This window comes from Marmota flaviventris, chromosome 15 (genome assembly GCF_047511675.1).
Source record: "Marmota flaviventris isolate mMarFla1 chromosome 15, mMarFla1.hap1, whole genome shotgun sequence".
Classification (NCBI taxonomy): Eukaryota; Metazoa; Chordata; class Mammalia; order Rodentia; family Sciuridae; genus Marmota; species Marmota flaviventris.
In genome coordinates this window covers 74,018,925-74,046,120 of record NC_092512.1, presented here as the reverse complement: position 1 = coordinate 74,046,120, position 27,196 = coordinate 74,018,925, and the positions used below count along the sequence as shown (strand labels likewise).

General features: G+C 35.8%; 1 protein-coding gene across 1 annotated transcript; it reads right to left on the bottom strand.

Moving 5' to 3' along the window:
- Positions 1 to 26,832, bottom strand: Bpnt2 (3'(2'), 5'-bisphosphate nucleotidase 2). Its single transcript, XM_027932844.2, has 5 exons — positions 26,193 to 26,832; positions 17,583 to 17,745; positions 16,159 to 16,254; positions 7,411 to 7,572; positions 1 to 5,825 (listed from the first exon to the last, which is right to left on the bottom strand). Exons 1-5 carry the CDS (start codon positions 26,577 to 26,579, stop codon positions 5,554 to 5,556), a joined length of 1,080 nt encoding a protein of 359 aa, XP_027788645.1. The 5' UTR covers positions 26,580 to 26,832; the 3' UTR covers positions 1 to 5,553.
- Between the last annotated feature and the right edge of the window lie 364 nt (positions 26,833 to 27,196).

Genomic DNA, 27,196 nt, shown 5'->3' with positions numbered 1-27,196 from the left:
TTCTTTCAGACATGACCAATTTATTCAGAGAATTCAAATTTCATTTGGTAAAGTATATCCAGGGACAGAGTTTGGGATAATTATGTCATTGGAAGCAATCAAGTTTTCTACAGTTAATTGACCATGGGATAGTATCTGGAGAAAATGCAAAACTTTAAAAAATAATTTGAGTGTGTGTGTAGTGATAATCATAGTATTTGTAAAGAAAATAAACCATTAACCAGCTTATACAACCGTGGCATGAAGCATGCTAATGCTAGCGGTAACCCTTTAGTTAATTTGGTTCAAAACACACTAAGCACCTATTAATTGTGCAAGCTACTGGGCTATCTGGGAGTTGGAAGTAAAACCACAATGCAATCCCTAAGTTTACTGTTAAGTTGCTATAGGCGAGGTACAAAAAAACTGCGGTAAAGCCATGGAGGGAGGAGAGTTTTATTTCCTGTAAAGGTTGAAGCTGAAACCCACTTAAATTTGGTGGTGTGAGGCAGTCAAGAACGCTAAGAAAACTGTTGGCCCAGCATGTCTACACAACGGGAAAAGGTATAGCTTTGCCATGGCTTTAAATGTGTGAAAGAGGAAGGAGTTTACAAAGGTATTTTCATTTTAATTTTTTTCATCATTGTTGACCCATTTTTAAGAAACAGAGTAACAGAAGTGAGGATGACAAGAAATCAGTTTGGAAAGGTGGGGATACAGGAAAAAGTCATAACTTCAGTGTAAATCCAAACCCTGGGTATGTACCTGTAGTTGCTCAAGTTAATGTCAAAAGAAAGAAGCAAGCCCAGACAGCACTGTTATTCATCCTGAAGAAGCGGAACCCCTGAAGAACAGGGATTCTTTCATGAGAATAAAAGAATGGGCTTTGGCTACGCCAGGAAAGGACAGTAAGGATATACAAAAATTAAGTCCATAAATGTTCCCTCCTTAACACTACTTGGTGACAAAGATAATTTGGGAAGATAAAATCTTTTCATGGGTTAACTTATCTCATGATGACTTATGCTTTCCTATTTTAAAAAAATTCTGAATAAAAATTCATTATGTGTATTGCTCTGCAAAAAGAATTTTAATGGAACATATTAATCAAACACTAGTTTCTCCTTTTGCAATGTACACAAATTACATTAATTATAATACTTTAGGGAACTCTCACAAACAAAATATATAACACTGTGTTAGTATATTCATGATCCTTAACATCTACAAGTTTGGTCTGTTTAACTGAAAGGAAAATATTTTTCAACAAAACTAATTCACTACTCAACTTCCAAAATAAAGAAATGCTTTGCCAATGGTAAATTCAAAAGCATATACCTGCCGGGCTTTGATGAGATAAAAATACACAATTTACATAACCAGCATCTCATAAAACCAAAATCTACTTCTTAAGTATAGAGTTTGATTCTTCTTGCTCTCTCAATAATGGCTGATCAGAATTAGAAACCTGTACCCCTTAGGAAGTATTTATTATGCTATAAAACATACAATATTAATTGATATTAATGAATGATGGAGAAGCTACCATGAATATATAACTATTTCTTAACCAAAATGACTCTAGAGAACTAGGAGAACAGATGTATTAGCACATGGAAATGGTTTATTTAAAAGTAAATCTGTAAAAATGTGATCTACCCTGGTCTTTATTAAATTAAAAATCAAAAGATGAAATATCATTTCAGACCTATATACATCAAGATGCCAGTTCTTATAAAATGTATTTAGTTGTAAATGCTAGATTATGTAAAAATAATTTTATATCAATTTTATTTAATTTCAATGAATTTCCCCCAACTCTAATATTAAAAACATTAAAAGAACTTAAATTTTAATGGCAAAAAAATTCCTATTTTTCCCATCAACTAAAAAAAAAGATTTTGTTTTCCCTTATTAACATACAATGCCCTATTATTAAGGCACAACTTTTTTAGAACAAAACTGAAATCACAGATGAGGTTTATTTTACACAACAGTTATATAAGACACACTTCTGTAAAGTATATAATTAAATACAGTTTAAATTCAACCAAGATCTAAAATTAAGTCACATTTCTATCTAGGAACAATCAATACATAATCACAATAGGCAGTTGCATCTAGAAGAATCCAAAACAGTTCCTGTTTTGACCTATCACATTGTCTCAGGAAGTCCATCTTCAAAGGTGTTACTCAAGAGAGGAAAAGCTGATTATTTTCTGTAGTGTACCCCACTTTTCTTTACTTACACTTGGACTATCAGATATAGTTGTAACCTTCACAGTCTGAGTGAAACCCTGTTTTTGAAATTAACATAAGAGACTTGAGCAGAGTTGCTGACTGTAGCATTCAGGGCAGATTTTTGCTCTGCATCTCCTTCAGCTGCCCTTCCCCTCATTTTCCATCCTACCCTATTTTCAGCTATTGTTCCTGTTCCACCTCCTCTGACACAATTTGCAAAATACCCAAAGGGAGCACCCAGCAAACAGAAATAATTTGCACAACTGTTACTTAAAACACACAAAACCAAAATGTTGCTGTTACTTCATTAGACACCATAAATAATTCACTTGCATACAACTGATTTAAAATTAGAAACAAACACTAAAATTGGGGGAACAGAAAATTATACACTAAAGACAAACATGACCATCTTGTAGGCCCTTGTAAACTCAACTGAAATGGGGAATACAAGTATGGTAACCAACAGAAAAAGCAGGTTTCCTTAAGAAGGCTTTTATCTATCCCATTTTCTCATATTTTTTGTTGACATTCCTGAGAGATGGGTTGGAAGAAATGTTTTGTAAAGACTTTTGTATTCGATTAGATTTGACAGCATGAAAGTTTGTAGCTTTGAAAGTGATTTTCATTTACACTTTTTGTGCAGTTTGAAAAGTAATGGTTACCTAGGCCAGGATTATCTCCCTCACTGGGAACTTGACCAGAGCCTCAGTTTTACCAAAGATTTTAGCAGCCAATCTGGAGAGAAAGGGGTACATAAAAGAAAATTTGGAAAATGAGCATGGGAGTATGTATCCTGGCTAAGGAAGAGAAGCAGACATGAGAACATTAATGGGCAAGGCAAACAGGTAATAAGGTAGAGATGAAGAGGGGCAGAGGAGAGGGCCAGCCAATGAATACTAACATCACCACTTCTACTGACATGATGTATAAAACTCAGCCTTAAAAGAAAACTATCCTCAATGTAAGGGCAAAGATGAAGGAAAGAGAAGACCCGGAGTTGGGCAGGTAGGAGTCACTAAAAGGAAACTACTTGTTTTGCTATGTTTTAGAAATGATATTGTATGCCTCACTCATGAAAGTAATTTATTAGTATGTCTGGGCATAATAATGCCTCATATAAATAAATATAAATACTGTTGCTTGTAATGTATATTGGCTCTTAGAAATAAAATTTAAAAAATGAATTTTCTATAAAAGTACTTAAAAATCCTTAGTAACTAGACTATATCCAACAAATTATAAAAATAATGTATTTAACTCTCAGCCAATACCTTAATTTTGCACACAACACACATCCTTCACATCCTAGCTATGTAGATTAATGGAATTAAAAATAAAACTAAAGCAATCATGCTTGCTAATGTGAACTAGTTTTCATTAAGTTATGAAGTTTCCACATAATATTTTTAAAAACCACCAATTAAATTCAATTTCCTATTTGCCAGTCATTTCCCTGACATATTTAAGAAATGCTTATACCACAGGATTCTGGTAATGGCATATGCCTTTGCCATCTCTCTGGAGAACAAAGAATTCCCTTATCTTACATGAAGTAAACAGATGAGGTTTCTGATATTCCTTTGCAAATTCTGAAGTCCTATTTAAATTCAAGTGTTCCGACCACCACAACTTTGAATTTTCATTGAACAAAAAGCCTACTTAATGGATTTGTGACTAATAGATACTGAATGGAAACATCACACACTAGATTCAGTTCACTTAAAAGGAATCAAAGGGCTCTGTACAGTGTACTATGCAAACCTAAAGTATGAACATTCTACCAGTTTAGAATGTACATTCTGTGGTTCAATTTACCTCCAAGATAGGAAAATAAATAGGAAACTTTTTTTTTTAAGATTAAATGAAGAAGAAAGAAGAAAGAAGAAAGAAGAAAGAAGAAGAAGAAGAAGAAGAAGAAGAAGAAAGCAAGCATGAAAAATCCCTCTCCTTATCATTGCTATGGAATATAAAGGCATTGAAGCCACATGAAATAATTGTGATTCTTTACATAAATTGTCTGGATATCACGCTGAGAGAAACCATACATCCCAATGAAAGATTGCTCATAAAGGCTGTAGTTTGGCAACAAAATAAATGTCACAACTTTTTTCCCCAACCATATTCTGCTGCCTGAATAGAAGAAAAATTTCATCAAAAGGTAACTTTAACTTTCATTACTGCAATTTGAAGGGAATATAGAGTATCTCAAAAGTTACTAGTATGAGAATTTGGTTAGGTTAGGTAATAATTTATTAATAGAAAAAGCAACCATGGCAAAATCAACTGTACTCATTCCTGACAATGAATCCCTTTATATAAACCTGGCAAAATTTTTAAAACTCACTAAAACAAAGTTCCTGAAAATAACAAAAACTAATTTAATCCATGTAATACCAAATAACTTTCCATTATAACAGAATCATTTATATTCTTAGTGTCTTACAGCATTATTTTATCCCTAATGAGATAATGTATCAAAATAATAATGCTAACCCTAAAACCCCAAGCCAAACCTTACAAGTTAAAGACTAAATACCAGTCGGGAGGAAAAGGATGGAATCATGCATCTTTCATAGGGAAAATGAAAATCAACAGCAAGATGGTAGAAATGTTGAACCCATGGGTGTACACATACACACTTTTCTTTATAAAAAACAAAACAAACCACACACACAGAAAATTACAATTAGAATGCAAACCATCATATATCTATATTTTCTACTAGCTGGTGAACCTGTTATTAAAATTTCAAAGAAAAAAAACATTTTAAGCTTTTTCTATTTTCATCATAGAAATATTCAGTAACAGATGAACAGAGCATTTGTTGCGTATTAATGAATGTGTAGCTTTTGTGCTTTCCATCCAAATCAGGAGTAAAAATTCCCAGTTATTATATTTTCAATAAGATAATAATTGTAAAGTTATATTAAACACTTACACAAAAATCAATCCTTCCTTCAACCCAATTCTGTGTGAAAGTATTAACAAATAGTGAAGATTCATGATGTTGTGTGAAAATGGTTGACTTATAACAATGTAGACTCAGCTATAGATTTTAATTCACAAATATATATATGCGCCTTGTGTATGACAACTGTACGAAAATAGTCTCAAAAATAAAGACAATACTTGAGACACGAAGCAACCCATTTTCCCTGATTCTGCATCCTATTACAGGGAAAATAAGTCCTTGATGCTTCATAAATACTTAAAAAGGTTCAAGATGGCCTTAACCATGCATAGTCTCCACCAGTCCTTTGAAGCTTCCAGCATTTCAGGCATAACCATGTCAGCTCTGGAAGAGCAGTTGCACTCTGTAATCAGTGATGCTTACTTATGTCCTGTCTTTTCAAGATCTGGGAGTTTTCTAACCAGAGCCTGGTGGTTCATTTTGATACTAGCAAGGAGTCCCCCTTCAATTCCATCTGACCCAGTGTAACTGATTTCTTCACCACTCAGAGTGGTCATATGCCCTCCAAGGGCTTTTAAGATGGCATTGCCAGCACATATATCCCACTTTTTGATGTATGTCACATGGATATATAGATCAGCTTTTTCTTGAGTCTTATCAGGCACATCCAAGAGTGCTAAAACTTTGTAACCTAAAAGATAAACACAGAATTTAAGTTATTGTTTAAAAGATTTTAAGAAAGTAGTGTATATTTTTGATTAAGTGCACTGTTGAAAAGAATAGAACAGGGTATACAGAACATGACTATACTGTGTTTTCAACTGCTCAAGTCTAAAATTATTTCCAAATAAAAAATATTTTCCCAAGTAAGAGTACAAACATTAAACTCCACAGAGGAACAAAATACTACAAAATAACTTACTAAGCTAGTCTCATGTATAACCAAAAACATGCCTATACTTTTAAATTTTAAATCTTTATGCTTGTTTTCTATGGAATGACACATTCAGTATTCCATTTTCTATGGAATGACATATTATACTATAGCTAAACACTTATACATTTCAGTTAAACACCAAGGTAGACCTGATTTCAGGGAACAAAAAGTAACATTTCTACCCTAAATCCTTTGTTTAATGAGGCCAAATTTAAAGAAGAAAAAATAAATAAAACAAATGCAGAAAAAACCACATCTAGAATCTAGTTTATCTCATTCTTACTAGGTATATTTTGGACATTACATTTCCTAATCAGCCTAAAAGAGAGGCTGAACGTAAATATTAAAGAAATCAGTTACATGCATTTGACAAATTAAAACCATTAGGCTTAAGAGTTAAAAAGAATCATTTCTCTCTTTATTAATTTGCTGAAAAGGTATTCCAACACAAATATTTTCTGACAACAATTTGCTATTTACCCGAATTAAAATATTTCTGATATGTTAAGTAGTACTTATAACGAAAGTCATCAAATAGTCCCTTGAGCCAAATCCAGATTGTGGTCTGGTTTTGTACACATCTCAAAATAATTTTTAAAAAATATTTTTAAAGTTGGCTTTAAAAAAAGTCAAAGAATAGTATAAGACAGACATACACATGTAGCTCCTAAGTTTTGAAATGTTACTATCTGGCCCTTTTCAGAAAACGTAGGCTGACCTCTGCTCTATACTCACATAACAGTATGGAATACACTGCAAGCTGGATGGCGCTAGACTCTATCTCTCATCCCAAACAAGCAAGTTGAAAAGTTTAGGGCTGTTAAAATTGACTCAGGGGGCAGGGATTGTGGCTCAGCGGTAAAGCGCTCGCCTAGCACGGGCGGGACCTGGGTTCGATCCTCAGCACCACATAAAAATAAAAAGGCATTGTGTTGTGTCCATCTACACCTAAAAAAATAAATATTAAACCAAAAAATTGACTCTGGGATTGATGTTTCTAACAATACTTAGGATGAAGCATCTGAAGACCTTGATATTTTCTCCTTTCCTGTTTAATCAACAGAATAATTATTTTGAAGTCAGATCATACAAAAAGCAACCACTGATGGCACATCACTGGTGGGAAGATACTCATGTAGTATTTGAGGAAGAGAAGCTATTATGGGACTATTTCTTCTAGACAAGACGAACGTCACTAAAGTCTACCCTAGAGATTACCAAGTAGGAAACTGAGCCTACCCTGAAAGTATACTGTTCCTTCTCATTTTCTTTCCCAGTATAGGACATAGAATTGCCCAATCTAGGAGCACTCTTGGGAATCACAGGAGGGGGAACATACCAGCACCACCAGCTGGGATGATTGCAGTCTGGTTTCCAAATGTCTGAAGAGCAACCTGTTTTACCATCCCTGAATGGGAGCGAGACACGATGATCTTAGGGGTCTTTTCACTGTAAGAAGAGCGGGCTTTCACATTTGAGCCACCATCTACCATTGCCCAAGCTGAAAAGCAAATACAATACCCATTAATAGTACTGAAACTTTAAAACCAAAAGATATATCCTTTGGAATTCAAAGTACCAGGTAACTAAAAAACATCCTATTCTATAAAATTACTTGTAGTCCCTCCAGCCCCCAACAGAATGCCTTCTTTTTCTAAGTACAAAAGTAATAGGTTTATGTGTCTTTTATGACAAAATAGCCATGTACTAAGACAAAGTTAAAAAAAAAAGGGGGGGGGGACATGTAATCCTGCAGTCACAGATAATGGATATTAAATATCTGGCCTAAGAACCCATGTGGTCCTGTGGGATACTGGCTGATCCTCTACTGGAACTGCACTGCAACTCAACGTCCCTCTGCATGCATCCTGCTTTCTTTCCCTCCCTTTATAAATTTGATCCTAACACATTCCCTATTAAATATTCTGCATGTTAATCTCCATCTTAAGTCTGATTTTTGGGAAGCCCACCCTGACAAAAATACAACTTCCTTGGATAATTCAAATTTTAAAATTCAGTTTTCTCCTAAAACATCTCTACTTCTGATATATTCATGGATTAATTTATGTGCATATTGATTCATTCTCCTAAGTAGCTTTATAAACAAAAATGGTTGAAGAGGTAACTGAGTCAAGTTTATGTCTATTTTATCAGGGTATATAAAAAGAAAAAGGCTTTGGTAGTGCATGCCTGTAATCTCAATGGCTCAGGAGGCTGAGGCAGGAGGACCATAAGTTCAAAGCCAGCTCAGTAACTTAGCTAGGCCACAAGTAACTTAGATAGACCCTGTCTTAAGAAATAAGGGGTGAAGATGTGGCCCAGTTGGTTGAGCACCGATGGGTTCAATCCCTAGTACAAAAAAAAAAAGATTTAGATTTCAAAAAAGAACAAAATTTTAAAAGGGAAAGGGGGCCCCAGAGATTGCTTGAGATGTTTGATTGCTTGAGATGTTTTTATTGGTTTGGAAGTTTTTTTTTCAGTATCAAACTATGCATGATAACAAACTTACTGATAATTATCCAAGTAGATTGCTGTTTTAGCATTCACTCCCTATAGGACAAAATATAGTCCATTATGGCTAGTAATGTAAATAGGTGCATTACCAGCTTATTCCTAGCTACAGAAAAAATAAAAATAAAAAACATAACTAGCAGAATCTACATTTCTGAGTTTCACAATGATGATAAGCAGTCTCCTGGACTCTTCTCACACCTCCTTCAAAGAAACATACATAGCCACAAGGACAGCAAATACACCCATAATCTACAAGTACAAAGTTGAGGAAAACTACAAGCATGCATGTATGAGAAAGCTGGGAAATAAAGACCAATGATCAACAGAATAAGCCCTGGAATGTGGGGATGCATAGGAGCTTCACAGAGGTGTTAAGAGGCTGGAGAATTTTCAGTGGTGGTAGAACTCAGGTTAATATGTGCCAGAAGTCCTTCTCAGAAAGAAAAGTTCCCATTTGAAATGGGAATTAATGAAAGCAGGCCTGAAACAATAAAGCACTAAGAAAAGGCTTGGAGAAGACACAGGACTAGGCATGTAGTCCTGAGAATGCCCTGGGAGGAAGGAGAAAATGATGACATAAGGTATCTTTTGGGATTTCGAAGATGGCAGCTAAAGCTAAGGAGGGAAGGGGTTGAAGAAAGGTCTTCCTGAAACAAGATCAAGCAAGAAAAAAATAAGTCTGAAAGCAATTTCAAGAGTGCCTATGAAGTCTTCTTCATGTTATCAGAAAAGAAAGCTCCTGTACTAAAAATCACCCAAATTCCTGTCCTGTCACCTTTCTTCCATCAGTACCAAGGTACCTGTCCCAAATACAAATGAGAAAGAAACTGCAATGTCCACTGAAAAATATAGAAAATGCAGATTAAAATATTTCAGATGGCTTGAAAATTTCCATGAAGTAGAGGAAAATTATACAACCATCTAACATGACATGCCAAGGAAGTCTGGAGTCACTTGAAGGTGGACGAGGAAAGCAAGGAATTTCCCCTCTACTCTACCAAAAGAGAATGATTCTGCTGATTTCTTGTTATTAAACTTCTGGCCTCCTGAACTTGGACAGATTAAGTTTCTGTCATTTCAGACCACCCCGTTTGTAGTAATTTCCTACGACAGCCCTAAGACACTATGTAGGTAGTGTATACAGGGCAAACCAAAGACTGTAAAAATAGTAGAGTCTTTCAGGTATCAGGCTATAGAGAAAGTTCTTAAAACATATTTAGTAATATTATACCCTTGAGCTAGCTCTTTTGAAGTAATCTATAAGAGTACAAGATTCAGCCAACCAAGGCATGACTGAGAAATTCTTAGCAGAAGCACTCTTGGCTGTCACTGGATAAATGTTAGCTATGGCTGAGGACACCAAAGATGGTTATAAGACTAAAGAGTAAAGGTCCATAAATGTCATCTCATAATTGATTGCTGACAGTTTCCCAGAGTTTAAAAGTAACTGGAAGAAAGATGGGATAGTGGGGATTGGTGGCACAAGCCTATAATCCCAGCTATTTAAGAATCAGAGGCAGGAGAGGAGGATCATAAAACCCAGACCTGGGTAACAGTAAAACCTAGACAAAAAAAGAAAAGAAAAGAAATGAATGACTATGACTAAAATAGGATGGCAGTCAAGATGCTCAAATAAGCCTGTTTAATTTTTGCTTACAGTTGAAAATTTATAGATAATATCTACAGAAAAAGATCATATAATAGTATATGAAGAAAAAGGGATATAAAAATGGTACCCTAATAATCAAAGTGAGAAACAAAACACACTCAGCTTAAAAATAATAACTGAAGCTGTTTGAATCATATTGACTATACGAAAATTCATGAGATAAAAAGGCTATTTTCAAAAAACAGAAAGTGTTTTCTTCCCTAAAATATATTTCTCCAAATGAAGATGGTTTCTACCCAAATTCTTTAGTTTAAAACTATAAATAAAGGAGAAAAGTTAAACATTTTTCCTGCCTTTTTAGAAGAAAATACATTTCAGGAAATGGAAAAAGTTCTCAATAATACGTGTAGAAAAAACAACAGAATTAGAAAATCTCTTTGGTAACACCCTTAATAGATCTTCAAATTATTAAGAGCTCTAGTTATGACCACTTTAACCATCTGAGCATCATTAATATTGAGACAAACGTACACTACATGTCATATAATATGATACAGAAGTACATGAAGCAAAAACACAATATTCTTGACAAAAATGTATAACCAATCCAATGAAGGCTTCAGGTCTAATGTGCACTTTATATGAAAAAGATAATGTAAAAATAAAGAAGTTCAATGTACCCTTAGGAACAATGAGATACATCTAAAAGGATATTCTATAGGAGAAATGATTTGGTCTCCTCAACAAGTCAATGTCTTTGCAGTAACAGGACCTGAAGGTTGCTCTAGATTAAGAGGACTAAATAACCCAACAAGTAAAGGTAGTGTTTGTCACTTGACTAGATCTTGGTTTGAAGTAAGCAGCTATAAAATCCTCTTTAGGGAACAACTAGTGAAATGTGAATACTGGAGATCATGAAAGAATAATTGTTAATTTTATTATAGCAAAGTAGAAAAATGTCCTTAATTTTTAGAGATGCAAACTGAAATATATAGGGGTAAAATGTTATAATTCTTGTAATTGTCTTCAAAGAACACAAGTCAACCCCCCCCAAAAAAAAAACAACCCCCAAACCCAGCAAACACATGTGAATCTAGATGATGAATCTAGATTCACACTGGTGAATCTAGATGATGTATATGAGTACTTACTTTAATTTTACATTTGAAATTATTCATAATAAAAGCAAAAACTGTGGAAGGGAAAAAAATTCAAAAATCCTCTGAATTCTTTTTTATAAATATTTGAAAAGTTTTACTAAGTGAACTTACAATGAGGTATCTCTAGAGGTCAGTATTGTATAAGAAAATAAAACAGCACATCTCAGCAGATACTATCAGAATAATTTTATACAAGAATTAATAAATCAATATTTTGAAAAATGTACTTCAAATTACATAAACTCAATGCATTCATCTGTAGTACTTATATGGACAAATTTCAAAAAGGTAGTAGGTAAATGTAAATTACTGATAAGGAGGCAAAATTGCAGCTACAGAATGTTAATTTTATTTGTTTGGTTATGCTAAAAGACCTGGTAGGAAATAAAAAGTTGTTCATACTTTTCTACACAAACTTCTGATAACTTATTTTTAATAACTACAATTTCCACTACACTAATACACTTACACCTTCATTTAAGTATTCAAGTATTTCTCTTCTAAGAATTCCAAACTCAAGGAATTAATAATTAAGTCTGATAAGATTTTTGATCAGCTCTACTTATAACATAACACAGAGCTGAATTTATGTAAACATACAGTATTTTACAATTGGTATAAGTTGTAAAGTATTGCCAATACTCTGGGTCTGAAAATAACATTCCAAAAGGAGGGCCTAGGCAAAGCAATGTTCCATCCAGGAATGGAAGGTCAACACACACATACTTATGGGTGTTATGATTCTTTCAGAGTGTTTGCTAACTGGCAAGCACTTTCATGTTCTAGCACACTGAGTAAGTCAGCCCCATTACATTACTAACTTACAGAGACACTTTTTGAATCAACTTTAACTATGATAAACTTCTGCCTTCTTTATTTTAAACTGGGTAAGACTGTAAGGGGATACATACTATTATAGAATAAAGATTTCTGAAAATGGACATTTTATTAACCCTAATATGAAAATCCCAGTCCTAAAAATACTAAATAATTGCAAGATCCTAATAAGGGGTATTATTTCTTACAGGAATACTCTGAACTATTCCCCTGGTATAAGTAGATCTGGAAACCAAGGCCCAAGAATGTGACTCTATTTGCTTATAAATTTCCTCTTCGTTTACTTTATTAAGGTTCAAAATTCTCTTTGGAGTAGCAGGTTCTGTTTATAATTAATGGTACAATGTGACATTCAGTCAATGTTATGAAACACAGTTAATGAACAAGCCTTCAAATACATAGTGTATTTGGGATATTTTTTCCTCTTTTGCCCTTTTTTCTTGCTTAGAAACACTATCACAGTAAATGGGAGACCCATCTTTCTGTGCATGCAAATAAAAAGCCACCTTCAAACAAAAAAAGTGAAGAGAAGAGTCAGGTCCTTGACATTAGTGAACCACCCCTATTTTTTTCAGCCTTCCTATTTGGTGATAAATAGAAACACCCTCACTTGTTGCACAACTGTTATTAGATTTACTTCTGTGTAGCTAAATGCAATCCTAATTCAACCGAGGGACAGGTGCCAAAACAATGAGGTTTCAAAGACTCAAGTTCTGTACTTAATCTTCAAATGCCTATTGCTTTTATTAATTTAAAAAGTTACTATAATTCCCATTTTATATTTCTTCCAGTTAAAAGAAGGTTGTAAGAACTTCATTAACTAAAAATACTAAATATTAATTTTTTATTTTTGTGGTACTGGGAATTCAAACCCAGTGCCTTATGCATGTTGGGAAAGTACTTTATCACTGAGCTATATCTCTAGACCTGGAAATATAATATAATTACAAGATATTAATAAGAAATGGTTAGCTATTACAAGAACACTTTGAACTACATGGTTTTCATGACAGGAGATACTAAAGCCCATTTTCTCATCTATAATAAAAAAGTTAATAAAACAAAATTATTCCTTATCACACAAACATCAAAAAGTTTAAATGAAATAACATTAAATATCCTACAAATCAGTAAACACTACATAAATTTTAAGAATTATGAGGTTGTTATTATGAAAGCACTGTAACAGAATTATTTGCAAGACTTTGCCAATAATTTAGCTGGATGACCTTGAGGAATACACTGAATTTTAAAGTCTTATTTTCTCATCTGTAAGTGTGAGTACTAATTTAAGTAATTGTGTCCCTCTCTTATATACTAGACTGAGTGTCGAGTATTACTATGTTGTACTCAGATCCACTTTCCCCATTATCCTTGAGGGATGGAATCCCTAGATATTAGTGTGGCTGGCCACAGAAAATAAAGACAATAATTCTTAGCCCTTTTTTGCAAATGGCTCTAACTATGCTTTTGATCAATGGGACATGAACATTGTGAGTGGGATGTGGGAAGTAAGCATGAAACCTATAGGTAAAACTCTCAGTTAGAAATAACCTCCATTTTCACCCTCTCTTCTGATGGCATATCAATGAAGTAGTGAGTCATCCTCAATCATGCTGAGAACAACAAGTGTTAGGGGAGCAAAGCAGCAAGAGGGATAGGCCTGGTGCCTGCTATCTGGGAGCTGCCATGGCAGCCCTGGACTGTTTATGTACCAGCTGTCAGAGAACAGAAATAAACTATTTGTTCAAGCTCCTATATTTTTGTGTACATGATAACAGCCTAAATTAACAGTTTAACTTATCTTAACTAACTCAGTAAAGGCGTGAAAGTAAAGCCCATTTTCTCATCTATAAAAAAAAAAACATAAAGCAATTAGATAATCTTAAACTAATCTTAAACTGTGAATTTAAAGAACTATCTGAATTATGAAAGAGATGAAGGTCAGATGGCATAAAGCAGACAAGATTTTGAAATGCAAGTATGTTTAGCCTGTTTCAGAGCAGCTAGAATTTGGGATCCATAATTATTTGACAAAGAAAATAAATAATTTTAATGAAAAATTTGCCTATTTCTCCCTATTTGGCAGTCCTTTTGTGCAGTGGTGACACAGTAAGACATACTGGAAATCACTGGAATAAATGACTACTCTATGGGACACTTAGTGAATTAGTTTTCTAGGGACGTCTTAACAAATTACCCCAAATTAAATGACTTGCAGCAAAATAAATCTATCATCTCATAGTTCTGAAGGCCCAAAGTCTGAAATCAGGATGCTGGCATTGTTAGTTCTGGAGGCTTAAAGGGAGAAACCAATCCATGACTCTTTCTAAGCTTTTGTTGGCTGCTGGTAAGCCTTGGCTTGTTCAAAGCTTCCCTGAAATCTGTCTCCACCTTCACACTGTCATCCGAGATAATGTCTGTGTCCTTTTTGTTTCTTAGGAGGAAATGACACTCATTAGTTTAAGATCCTACCCTAAGTATCTCATCTTGATACTTAACTTTTTAGGTGGTTATAGGTGGAACTGTGTCCTCCAAAGAGATAGGAGGAAGCCAGAACCCCAGCACTGAATAATCTTTTAGAAAGAGGGTCAATACTGACACAAATTAGTTAAGATGAGATCAATGAGGTATAGGGTAGGCCCTTAATCCCATATGACTGGTATCCTTACAAGAAAAGGTAAAGAACAGACACAAAGGGAGAATGCCAGGTGATAATGGAGGCAGAATTTGGCATGATGTGTTTACACATTAAGGAACATCAAAAGCATTACTGGTAAGCTACCAGTAGCTAAAAGAAAAACAAGGAAAGACTGCCCCTTATAGGTATCAGGAAGAGAATGGCTTTACCAACACTTTGAGATAACAGTGAGAGATAACATTACTGTTGTTTTAACACAGAGTTGGTGGTTTTTAATTGTAGCAACCCTAGGAAACTAGTACAGGGGTAGACATAAATTTGGAAAGGACATTATGTAGTCCACTATACCTGATCATTAAGACTGTTTTCAGTACTGGTAAAGTGGACATCATCATCACTAAGAACCTGTCATCTTAAAGAAGGGTGGAACCAAACAGCCATATTCTTTGCCCTATGTATTTGATGGGATCTACCAATTAAAAGAATGACAAATCCCCTCAGGCTGTTAGTAATGCTGCTTATGCCAAGTGTTTCCCTTCCAACTGTAATCACAGTCTATACCATTACTGTTACCTAGAAGACTAGAGTTAGCCTCTCTGGATAAGTACAATGGAATGTCTCCAGTGATACCAAAATATCATCTATGCATCCACTGGCAATGGCAAGGCTATAGATAAGTCAATCCTAGCTGAATGTCAAGCTCCCTGTCAAGGCCTGCCATACCCTGACACAATCATCACTGATCTAACCTGCCATCTGTATGAAGCTAAAAGCATGAATCAAGAAGTAGGGGGAAACAAAGGTCTGAAGGAGTTATGAAGATGTCCAGAACTCTTCAAGTATTGGCCTAACTCCTAATAACCTCAGAGTGACACTCCTTCATTCTGGATGCTGAGGTGCACTGCCCTTAAACCACCACAATATCAAGCTCCCAATATGTCAACAGATTTGGGTAAGGCAACTATACAGTATACCTCAGAATCTACAATGTAAAAGTCCTGATTCACCACTAGCAAAAGTAATAGAGAAACAGAGAGGACACCACAGCTGTTGGGAAGTCTATGTCCAATGGGATCCCTCAACCCACTAAGAATCTCTCATTTACAGTCAACAGTGTCCATCCACTAAAGATAGTTTAGAAAACCATGGTTTTTAAATATTATCAGTGCTAACCATAAAACCCCCATGGTATCTAATGAAGGGGTATGTTAGGATAGGGGGCAGATTTCAATAATTACTGAGATACAGATGAGATGTGAATGGTATAGTCATTACTATACATAGTCTGATTACATTAACTCTTGAAAGCTCTTGCATATTTCATACCTGTATATTCCGAAAATGGCTTATGTATAACTCCTAGCACAGGTTTGCCATTTACAGCCACACACACCATAGTAGTGACATACTTTCGAAGATCCTCTGTGAGAAAAAACACACAACCAATTGTCTTAATACTGTGCATAAATTCAGGATACAAGATTACACTTTATTTCATCAAAAATTTATGTTCATGAAATGTCTTTCAAAGATAATAACCCCCTCATGCAAAAAGAGTTCAGGGATGAAGGCCAACTATAGAGAGCAGTTAAGAATTCTAGTTCTAAAAGCAGATTACCTAGGTTAATCTCGCAATCCATGATTTTATTAGCTGCATGTCATGGGAAAAATTACTTAAATTTAGTTTTTTTATTTGCATAATACAGATGATAATTACCCATCTTCAGCATAAATTAAGTTTTTAAAAAGTTAAAATATACTTAAATAAATTAAAAGTTAAATAACTTAATTTTAGGATTAATTTAAAAGTCAAGTTAGGCATTTAAAAACAGTCCCTGTGCAAGAGATGTGCTCACTGTTTGTTATCATTATTATATTATCAGGTCAGTTCAGTTTAGAAAAAACTGTAAACAAACTCCTCAATATTCCAAATTTCTATTACGTACTCATGCAAAGTACTGTTTTATAGTTTCAGTTATTTTATTTATTTATATCTATCTATCATCTTCTTCCTGTTCTTCAAAGAGTTATCTATTAAGTGCCTCTTATGGTTCAAGTTTATTGCATAGGCACTAGAACACAAAGGTAAAAAAGTAGAAACCCCTACATTCAGGTAGCTTACCATTTACCAAGACAAAAAGATAAATAACTAACTTTGACATATATACCAAGAAGAGAGAGTAAAAGAAGAAATTAGTATATCTAGGTAAGAAGCCCTGAGAAAAGATCCACAGCAATGAAACCTGAGCTAGGACGAGGTAAGAAAAAGGAAAACTGGGTGGAAGGGAGGATCACATATTTCAGTTTTGCTTTTTACTTGCTTTCTGGGTACCTAGGATTAACTATTTTTAATTACAAGGTCAGATTTATATGCAATAAAACCTAAATTCCAAATATCTTAAGTAACTATTATATTCTGGCTAAATAATTTTTTTCAATAACAGGTGTTCAGTAGAAATTATTTTGCTGCTACTGTTTAAAATGTTCAGAATCAGTGAGTCACTAATTCTGAGTGAGATGTCAGCTAGTGGGTACAATATGGCATTTGGGGTAAATAAAAATAAAAAGGTTAAAAATTCAGTACAAATGTATCATAAATGCTACATTAACCTAGTTTTCTTATCTTAAAATCTAATTGTTAGTTATTGGATTTGCAAAATATCTAACACCATATTATACATCACCTGCCTTGATTCTGATTCTATAATATAAAATGACAATCTAAAGTTTGAGGTCAATTTTAAAATCACCTGTGTATTCTTGTGTAGCATCAAGTGGGTCAATCCAGACAGTAACACTTTCTGCAGGAACCTCTTTTGGGGTAGTTATTTCCTTAAGAATATCCTCAGGAATCTTATGATCCCATAAGATAACCTCCTTATCATTTGCATCCACATGTTCCTCAGTATTTATCTGCACCAAAAATATTTGACAATTAAAAAAATGAGAAAAATATTATTATTTAAAGAAACACAAGAATCTAATATTAAAATTTAGCTTGTAGGTTAATCAAAATAAAAAAACTCAAATGTACACAAACATGAAACTAAACATCACACAAATAGCTTCTTACAGCTTAATGATTTATAAAAACCAGTAGTTCAAAATATGAAAACAGATAATATTCTGAAACAATGAACACAAGCAACTATAGTTAGAGGCAAAGAGAGAGAAAAGTGAAATGTGGTTAAAAAGAATATGCCTTAAAAATAGAGAATGGTGAATGCTAAGAGATAAAAAGTCCTAGAAAAGTGATAATCTAAAACATATCTTTAACCTATAAGAAAAGGAAACCTGGAAATTATGAAACACATAATAAACTAGTATATTACAAAACCTAAATTAGCTGAAATAGGGAATCAAAAGGGACACAAAAATCATCAGTCTTCTTTAAGCTATACATCAATAATGTACAACACAGGATAAAGAGGTAAAGTCAAGATTTTCAACTTTTTATATATTAGGGAACAAAGTTAAAACATAAAGTAAATGTGACTTACCATATAGATATGTAAGGGTGTAGAGTGAGGCTGTGTGTGAGTGCGCATATATGTATACATATGTATATATAAGCACATATATATCTTTGGAGCTATTTTTCATAAATCATTGTACATATGCAATACGATATATAAGTATTCTATTAAGAAAAGAATACATTTTAGATTCTATAAAGCTGAGATTTCTCAATGTTGGTACCACTGACAGCTTGGACTGGATAATTCTTTTTTGTGGGGCTATTTTTTGAATTTTAAGATGTTTAATAGCATCTCTGGCTAAACACCAGCAGAATCCACTAGATATTAGCAGCACCATCCCTCAGTTCTGAAAACAAAAATTGTTTCCAGGCACTGCCAGATTATGTCTGTGTCCTGTACTATATATAGAAGCACTGCTTTAAATGGTAAGCTTATTAATGCATATTTAAATACAATCTCATTTACAAACTATTTAAAAATGTTTTAGAACTGCATTTACTTTTGGAAATTAAAATTGTATCAATTAAGCAAATCTAATAATTATATTTTAGGAATTAAGTTAATAAAAACTGTTAGCCTTATTTGAATTACTAGCTCAATCAGAAGTTTTCTTCTATCAAATCATATATACACACAAGAAAAATGTCCCCCAAATATGGATTTTAATTAGGAACTACCATCTTGAGCAGGACAGAAAGCTGGGTCCTTTTAAAGAGTAGGTCATCATGTTTATATTGCCATGATGTCAACCTAGATCCCTTGTTACACTGACAGAGTGATTTTAGCATAGAAAATACATGAATAAAAAGTCACCAATGGGATAAAAGCCCTACAACTCTCAGTGATTTCTGGAAGACTTCGAAAGTTTCCAAACTATCACAGAAGAGATTAAAAATAGCAATATTCCAGAAACATCAAGCCACTTAAATCATAAAGTATTTCTTAGTACAGAACAGTTAACATTCAACTCATCCATTCACTTCTATATTTATTAATCCAGCAAAAGTTTATTGATTGCCATCTGTATGCCAGACAGAGTTCTAGTACTTAGAGATAAAACAGTAATTGATGATGGGACAAGAATCTCTGTCCTAATAAAACTCAGATTCTAATGGAAATATACAAGACACATAAGCAAAACATGTACTATAACATGTTGTATGCTAGGTAGTGAAAAGGAGGAAAAAATAAAGCAAATAAAGGAGGTATGTTATTAGACAGTAGAAGGGGTCTAGGATTACTCATAACAATCAAAAATTGGTGTGGTAGTACATGCCGATAATCCCAGTGGCTTGGGAAGCTGAGACAGGAGGATTTTGAGTTCAAAGCCAGCCTCAGCAACTTAGTGAGGCTCTGTCTCTAAATTTAAAAAAATGGGGGCGAGGGGCTAGGGATGTGGTTCAGTTGTTAAGCATCCCTGGGTTCAATCCCTGGTACCCCCCACAAAAAATGTCAAAAATTGGAAGCTGCAACATATTTATCAATTGATTAATAGATAAACACTGTGATATATTCAGAAAAAAAAAGGTATTCAGCTATTAAGAGGATGAATGGGAACGAGGTACTGATTCATGCTAGAGCACAGATGAACTCCCCTGCTTTGTGAAAGGCAAAAGATCATATACTATATGATTCCATTAATATAAAATGTCCAGAATAGGCACATCTGCAGACATAGAAATAAATTAGTAGTTGCCTGGATAATAAGAATTAATAGTAAAAGAGCAAAGGTATACCATTAGGATGGTAAAATTGTTCTAAAACTGATTAATAAGGATAGTTGCACAACTTGGCAAATCTACTAAAAATTAATGGATTGTACACTGTATTGGCAAATTATATGATATGTAAGTTATGTCGCAATAAAGTTGTTTGGAAAAAAAATACAAAGTAGCTAGGAAAGCCCTTATTGGAAAGGCAGTATTTAAATGAAGACCTAAAAGGAGCCTGGCAAACACCTAGGGAAAGTGCATTCCAGATCAAGGAATAACAAATACAAAGACCCTAAGACTGGAGTATGTCTGGCATGTTTCCGGGACAGCAAGTAGGCAAGCATGGTTAGGGCAGAGTCAGTCAAGGAGAAAGGCACCGGACGGACATGAGGTCAGAAAGTAATGGAAGCCAGATGGTTCAAGATGTTGCAGACCACAACCAAGTCAGCTGCCTTCCACCATAACCTCTATTAACAATGTTCAGAGGGTCCCAAATAACAGTTAAGATAAAGGGGATAAGAGAAAGGAAGAAACAAAACCATAATGAATTTTGTTATGACTGAGCACTGAGAAAATACAAAAGAACTTGAAGATAAACTATAGGAATAATAACAGAATATAGAAAGTTGCTAGGTGGTAAGACATACCATAAACTGCCCTTAGCTATATTAGAAATAAATATTTAATCAAAAAAAGAAAGCCATTTAAACTAATAACAGAAATAAAGTATGTATATAAAGAGGAATCCCATTTTGATGAATAGAAAGACTTTTAAAAAACAGTAAAGATGTCAATCTCCCATCAGTAAACTATGGATTTAATGCAACTCCAAACAAAATCCCTATAGGATTTTAACTTCTTCAAAATCGGACAAGCCATATCTGAAATTTACCTGGCAGAGAAAAAAAAGCCAGGAAAAGTCATGTTCTAAAGAGAGGGAAAAACAAAAGAATAGCACAGTATTGTGACTTTCCCTACCAGCCATCAAGACTTACTTTATGATGGAATAATTAAGACAGTGTAGCACTGGTAAAGCATTTTGCTTCAGACCCCATGGTCTTAATAATGATGCTAGGCTAGGTGAATGAATGCAGCAATAACATCACAAGAAAAGGAATAAACTTATAATAAACAAACAAACAAACTCCTAGTTAGAGCAGGTCACAGGTCTTGACCACTGTAGTTTACAAAAATGGCAAGTCTGACTAGCATCTATTGAGCTTTATGATTTATGAGTAAGATTTCTATCTAGAATTTAAGTCAGCTTCTCCATATATACTAAACTGAATATGAGTTAATATATTAACAAACTTTATTTGAAGTGATCTCATTGAGAATTAAGTTAGGGATTAACAACTGTAGCGAGAAAACAAGTTGTGAGCATAATTACCCAATCTGTTTTTGCACAACTGCTTCTAACAACACGCAGTACCACTACATGCCTCCAATTTAATAAATCCACTACCCATCATTATAAATGACCTTATAAACAGTTGCTAAGGTCAAAATATGGAAGTCTTCCTTAATCCTCTTTCACATTCCACATTTGAGCAGTTAGTCCTGAAAATATTGCCTCCCAATTCTAAGAATGCATCATCATGTCTACCAAGAAAATGCTAGTTTAAGCCACTAGGATCTTTTCCTTGGATTTCTGTTATACTGTTCAATTATTCTTGCCTCCTATAGTGAGTGTACTCATTCATCATTCACTCATTCAACAACTATTTAATGACTAATATATTTTAAAGTGTTCTGAGCATTAAAATACAATGAAAAAACCAAAATCACTACCATTACAGAGCTTCCCTTCTCAACCAAGCAATTTGCTATCTTCCCAAATCAGATCATGCCACTCCCAGTTAAAAATCTTCTAATGGTTCTCATAATGCAGAGATAAAATCCAAATTCCTTACCACCATCTACAAACTCCTACATGATCTGACTATAGCAATCACTACACAGTATCTCTCTCCTTTCACTCTATTTAGAACACTCCAGACTTACTAGTCTTCTTATGGTCCGTTCTTTGCACTTGCTATACTCTTTCTCAGTTCAAATGATACCAGCTCAAAGTGGCCTTCCCTGAATACAACGACTAGAGTAGGACCCCAAGACAATCTTCAGACTCATAAAGGCAACTGCCTCCTTAGCATCTCCCTTGGCACATCAAAGGCACCTCTAATTAAACCTCTAAGACCAATCTGAAATGGCACTCAGAATATGCTCCTCTTTTTACCATCAACAGAACATCAATTGTGAAAACTACAGGAGTCATTTTTAATATACCCTTAAAAATTCTTTCACATCATTTTATATTTACCTTCTCTACAACCACAACCCAATTCAAAACATATCATCTCTTTACCATAAAAAGACTAAAATAAACCTCTCTGTCCTCCTTTCACTTCCCTCCAAACTATTCTCCAAGTATCTAATCTGAGTCTTTCCATTCATTCAAAACATTGCAGTTAAGAGTACACTTTTGTTACCACCACCCCCAATACTGCTTATGCTCATGACTCTGAAAGACCTGAACTGATTCTCAGACTATTTTATTAACCTCAATAAACCCAAGATTATTTTCTAGCTGGGCAATCTTTGGCCAATTATTTAGCTTCTCCAAACCCCAATATCTTTAGGTACAGAAGGATGCAACACTACTTAACTTCCTATGTTGTTCTGCAGATAAATTAATTATGACACTAAAATGTTTAATTAAGGGCTTGCTATTTGCTAAAGGCTAAATAAATTTTAGGTAGCATAACTTTTCCATTGGCTTAACTCTGGGCTTTTCATCTCTCGGACACTCTATACTAACAGTCTTATAACTAGGCTCATTCACCTCCAAATACCCAAGGCCCCCAGGATAGCATATTGTAAGCCATAAGAATAGGAGGTCTTCTTTTAGTACTATAATACTAAAGATGTGGTCTAAACTCCTTTGAGTCTAGAATATGATCTACCTAACATGCATCAAACTCATCAGATTAACTGAATTTGTAGCACTAAAACCTATTGGGCTTGATAATTTGAACTAGTTTTCTTTGCCTGTAGTACCTATATCTGTATCAATTACTAGTTATTTTGATATTACAGAAGAGGAAACTATGGCCCCCAAAAGCTATATGACTAGATAAGATCACCTGTTCTAGTGGCTAGACATGATAGCAAAGCAAGTGTTCTCTGAGCACTTCTGACTTTTTCAGGGAGTATTTCTGTTGAAAGAGACCCGTTTAACTCCCATCCTATAGGTCAACTTGAGAAAGACTGAAGACAAAAGGAAATTTAGCAATCCTGGGCCAAACTTGAGTTTGCTGAGACAGCACATGTCTGTGGAATATGATCTGTCAACTTGGGCATCAACTGATAAATTGGGCAAGATAATTCTTTGTTATGCAGGACTGTCTTGAGCACCTTTGGATATTTACCCTCTACTCATCTAATGCCAGTAGTATTCCACCCTGGTTGTGAAAAACCAAAGTATCTCCAGACGTTGCCAAATGTCCCTTGAAAGATAAACATGCCAAGTTGAGCACTCTAGAATAACTCCTGATATTCTTTTACTGAGGAGGGATCCTTACATAGGCAAGTTCAGGTCTCAACCCAAGGACACTTAACACTGAGCCATATTGACAGTCTTTTTAATTCTTAAAAAACAACAACAAAAATAGGGTCTTGCTAAGTTGCTTAGGTTGGCTTTGAACTTTCTATCCTTCTACTTCAACGTTCCAAGGTGCTGGAATTACAGGCATATACCACTATGCCTCCCTAATCCACCAGGATTTAAAAAAAAAAAAAAGAGTACTTGTGGCTTTTCCATGGTCATTTTCCATCAGGAAGTAAACTGAAAAGGAATGTGATCTAAGTTTTTTACCAAAAAAATTTGAGGTGAGACTTTAATACCAACCAGTCATTTAAAACTGGTTGGTATTTAAGACTGCTTTGGGATAATGGGGGAGGGGAGAGACAAGAGTGGAAAAAAAATGCCAGTGCTGAGTTTATTTTTTACATGGATAGAACATTTGGCCTCTAGACTAAGAAAACAGGGGGAAAAGGAGATGGCTCAACATGACACAATCCCTACTTTGACGCTGTATAAATGAACACAACCTCCTCTATTCCTCCAGTCGACACACAACATGAACCCTAAAGATGTACAGGCAAACATTCAAATAGTCACAAAAAGACAAAAAGTTACTTTCTAAGGCAGAGACTTTAACATTTTCAAATCAAAAAGCTTAGTTTTTGTGTTTATGCCACTCACTGCCTTTAGCAGCTATTCTATTTTTTGTTAATAAGTGATAACATGAGTAAACCCAAACACACACATATAGATGTATGTTTTCAATATTTAAAACACTTTTAACTTATCTTTTTAAAAAATTTTCAACTGTGTTTGCTTATATTTTACTATTGCCGCCTTAAAGCTTCTATAGTTGTACTTTTTTTTTTTCCCCTCAGGAAGTCACACTAAGTTTTAAGTAGCCTCTTAGATGTCTGGCTACAATGAAGAATTAAGACAGTTCATGTAGGCTGTGGAATGGAGTGTCATAAGCCTCAAATTTCCCATCTTGTAAAGTGGGCATAAAAAAATTTATTTTTCAAAGTTGCTGTGAGAACCAAATGAAGTCCTCCTGTGTGGTCAGTATCTAGGCACCTGGAATACATTGAGTAAGTGGTTATTGTTAGTAATGTTATAACTATCATATATCAACTTCTCTGAAAATCCTGTTTTAGAGAAGCACAGATGTTTTAGAGAAGACAGATATTTCCCAAGCACATCGTACATCTAAATCCAAACAAAGTAAGTATTATATATGATGATAAAGCAGAATAGGGCAAAAGAAAAAGTGGGAAAATGCATTATTTTGTTTTAGTAGACATTTGAAAAAAAATTCTACTAATGTCTCTTTTATATCTGGTATCCAGCAATTCATAACATGAAATCCAATGTTTCATGTGGGGAAAAAATGAAAGAAAAAGAAAGGAAGAGAGATAGGAGAAAGAGAGGATAAAGAAAATCAACGCACAAATATGACACCGTGGAAGGAGTTACATAAGATACATAACTCTACAATGGCAATATTCTTAACTATCTCAAGAACAACAGCAAAAGTTTAGATACCTTCCAAGACAGCCTAGGTTTAATTACAACTGTTTTATCTAATCAAACTTCACTGGAAATATTTTTTTCTTCCTAGTAATCAAAGTCAACTGTTAAATGAGGCATACATTTAAAAAATATTGCTACACTACATTCAGTTCTTCTGGAACTACAATAAATTCAAAAAAGTTTTACAGTATATTCAACTCAACAGCTCCTCTGAACTGATGAATTCCAAAAGTATTAGTAACAAATCCAGAATGACTGGATTTCCTGAAGAAAATGTCAACTCCTTCAGAAACCTACCTGAAGACAAGGTAAATGGTATTCAATTCTAAATTTTCTGGCATAATTAGAGATCTTTAATCAAGTGTCAGGTAGGATACAGAGCTACAGAGCTAAAATGAAGTTGCCTGGAAGCGTATTTCCAAATACTTCCTTGAAGGGCCTCTAAACTACTAGCCATTAAGAGATCCTGGGGGGGGGGGGGGAAGCCACGTCATTTAGGACCATGCCCTGCCCCTTCACGCCCTGCGGAACTAACAGGTCTGCAGCAGACTTTTATAGTTTTTGAATTTTAGTTGGCTACTGGCCTGCAGGCCAGAAAACGTGTAATCTACAGTCATGACCCTTCCAATAATGAAATCAAGTGTGAATAGGGGTTTGAGGGATTCTAGTCCAATTCTTTTATGTTACAGAAGAACCTGAAGCATCAGTGTTATTTACCTTCTCAGCCTTTTTGTATCAGAGCCTTCTCAGAACCCAAGTCTCCTGATCCCTGGTACACTTCACCACACAATCCAGGGAAGGACCAGAGGGCATGGGTTCTGAGTTAAACTGCCTGGAACCTTACCCAGCTTTTCCAAGAACTGTTTGCATGACCTTGTGCACCTTAACTTCTGCCTCTCAATTTTCGCATCTGCAAAATGGAAATCAGGAGCTCCCACGACCTGGGACTGTTGGGAGTCCACACGCTACAAAACGTTTCCAGGATCCCAGGCTCCCTGGCCAGAGTGGCCCTGCCGCCCATGGGCTCCCACCGAGCCCAGCGTTCCAGGTACGGACCTGCACGCTGGGGAAGGCAGTCTTGAGCAAGTAGAACATCTTGCGGTTGGAGAGCACGTCGCCGCTGGTCATCTTGTCCTCTGCTCCCTCGCGTGTCTTCCCCTTGGACTTCTCATGGAGGACGTTGCTCTCACGGACGCGCCTCACCTCGTCGCCGCCGCGGACTGCCGCCAGCACGGACACTGCCAGCATCTCGCGCAAGTCCACCGTGCCCGCATCGGCCACGGCTGCGGGCCCCGCCGCGCCGCCGCCCAGCTCGCCACCGAGGCCAAAGAGGCTGAAGCGGCCGGCCAGGAAGCCGGAATAGAGGTGGTAGAGCACGCCGAGCCCCAGCAGGCAGAACACTGCCACCCCCAGCGGGGACAAGCGGATGCCCATGGGGGCCATGGCGCGGGAGGCCGGGCGCTTGGGGCGGCGGCCTTTACAGGCCTCCCCGCTCCCGCCGCCGCCGTGCTCCGGGGCAGGGGCCGCTCGGGCTACACCGGCGCCCGCTCCCCGGCGCCCGCGCGCCCCATCACTCCCTTCCCCGAAAGGCTGAGCCGCGCCGTGAAGATCACGGTGTCCGCCCCACGCGCCCCACTTTCCCGGAACCTCTACCGGCCCACAGGTCGGACTTCCACGTTCGCCAGCCGCCGATAGGTGAAAGGGGAGCGTGGGTGTGTATCCGGGTTACGCGGGAGGCGGGAGGAGGGGCGGGGGCGAGGGGCGGGGCGAGGAAGGCCCCTCCCTCCAGGCAGGGGGTCGGCTCTCGCGCCAAAAGGCTCTAGAATGGGCCTCCTTTATGGCTCTGGTGGTGTTTGGGTTTTCGAAAAACTCCAGGAGGCGGAAAGCTGCTTTCTATGCAGGAAAGGGTGCTGAGAACCGAAAGGATATTTAAGTGAAATCTCTCTTTGTGCCACTAACTATGGCCGCAGTAAAGCCACACTGACATGTAATCTTCCCATCGCTGCCGGGTTTTTGAGGAAGGGAGGAAAAAACGACAAGCCATTTCAAAACAGACCTTT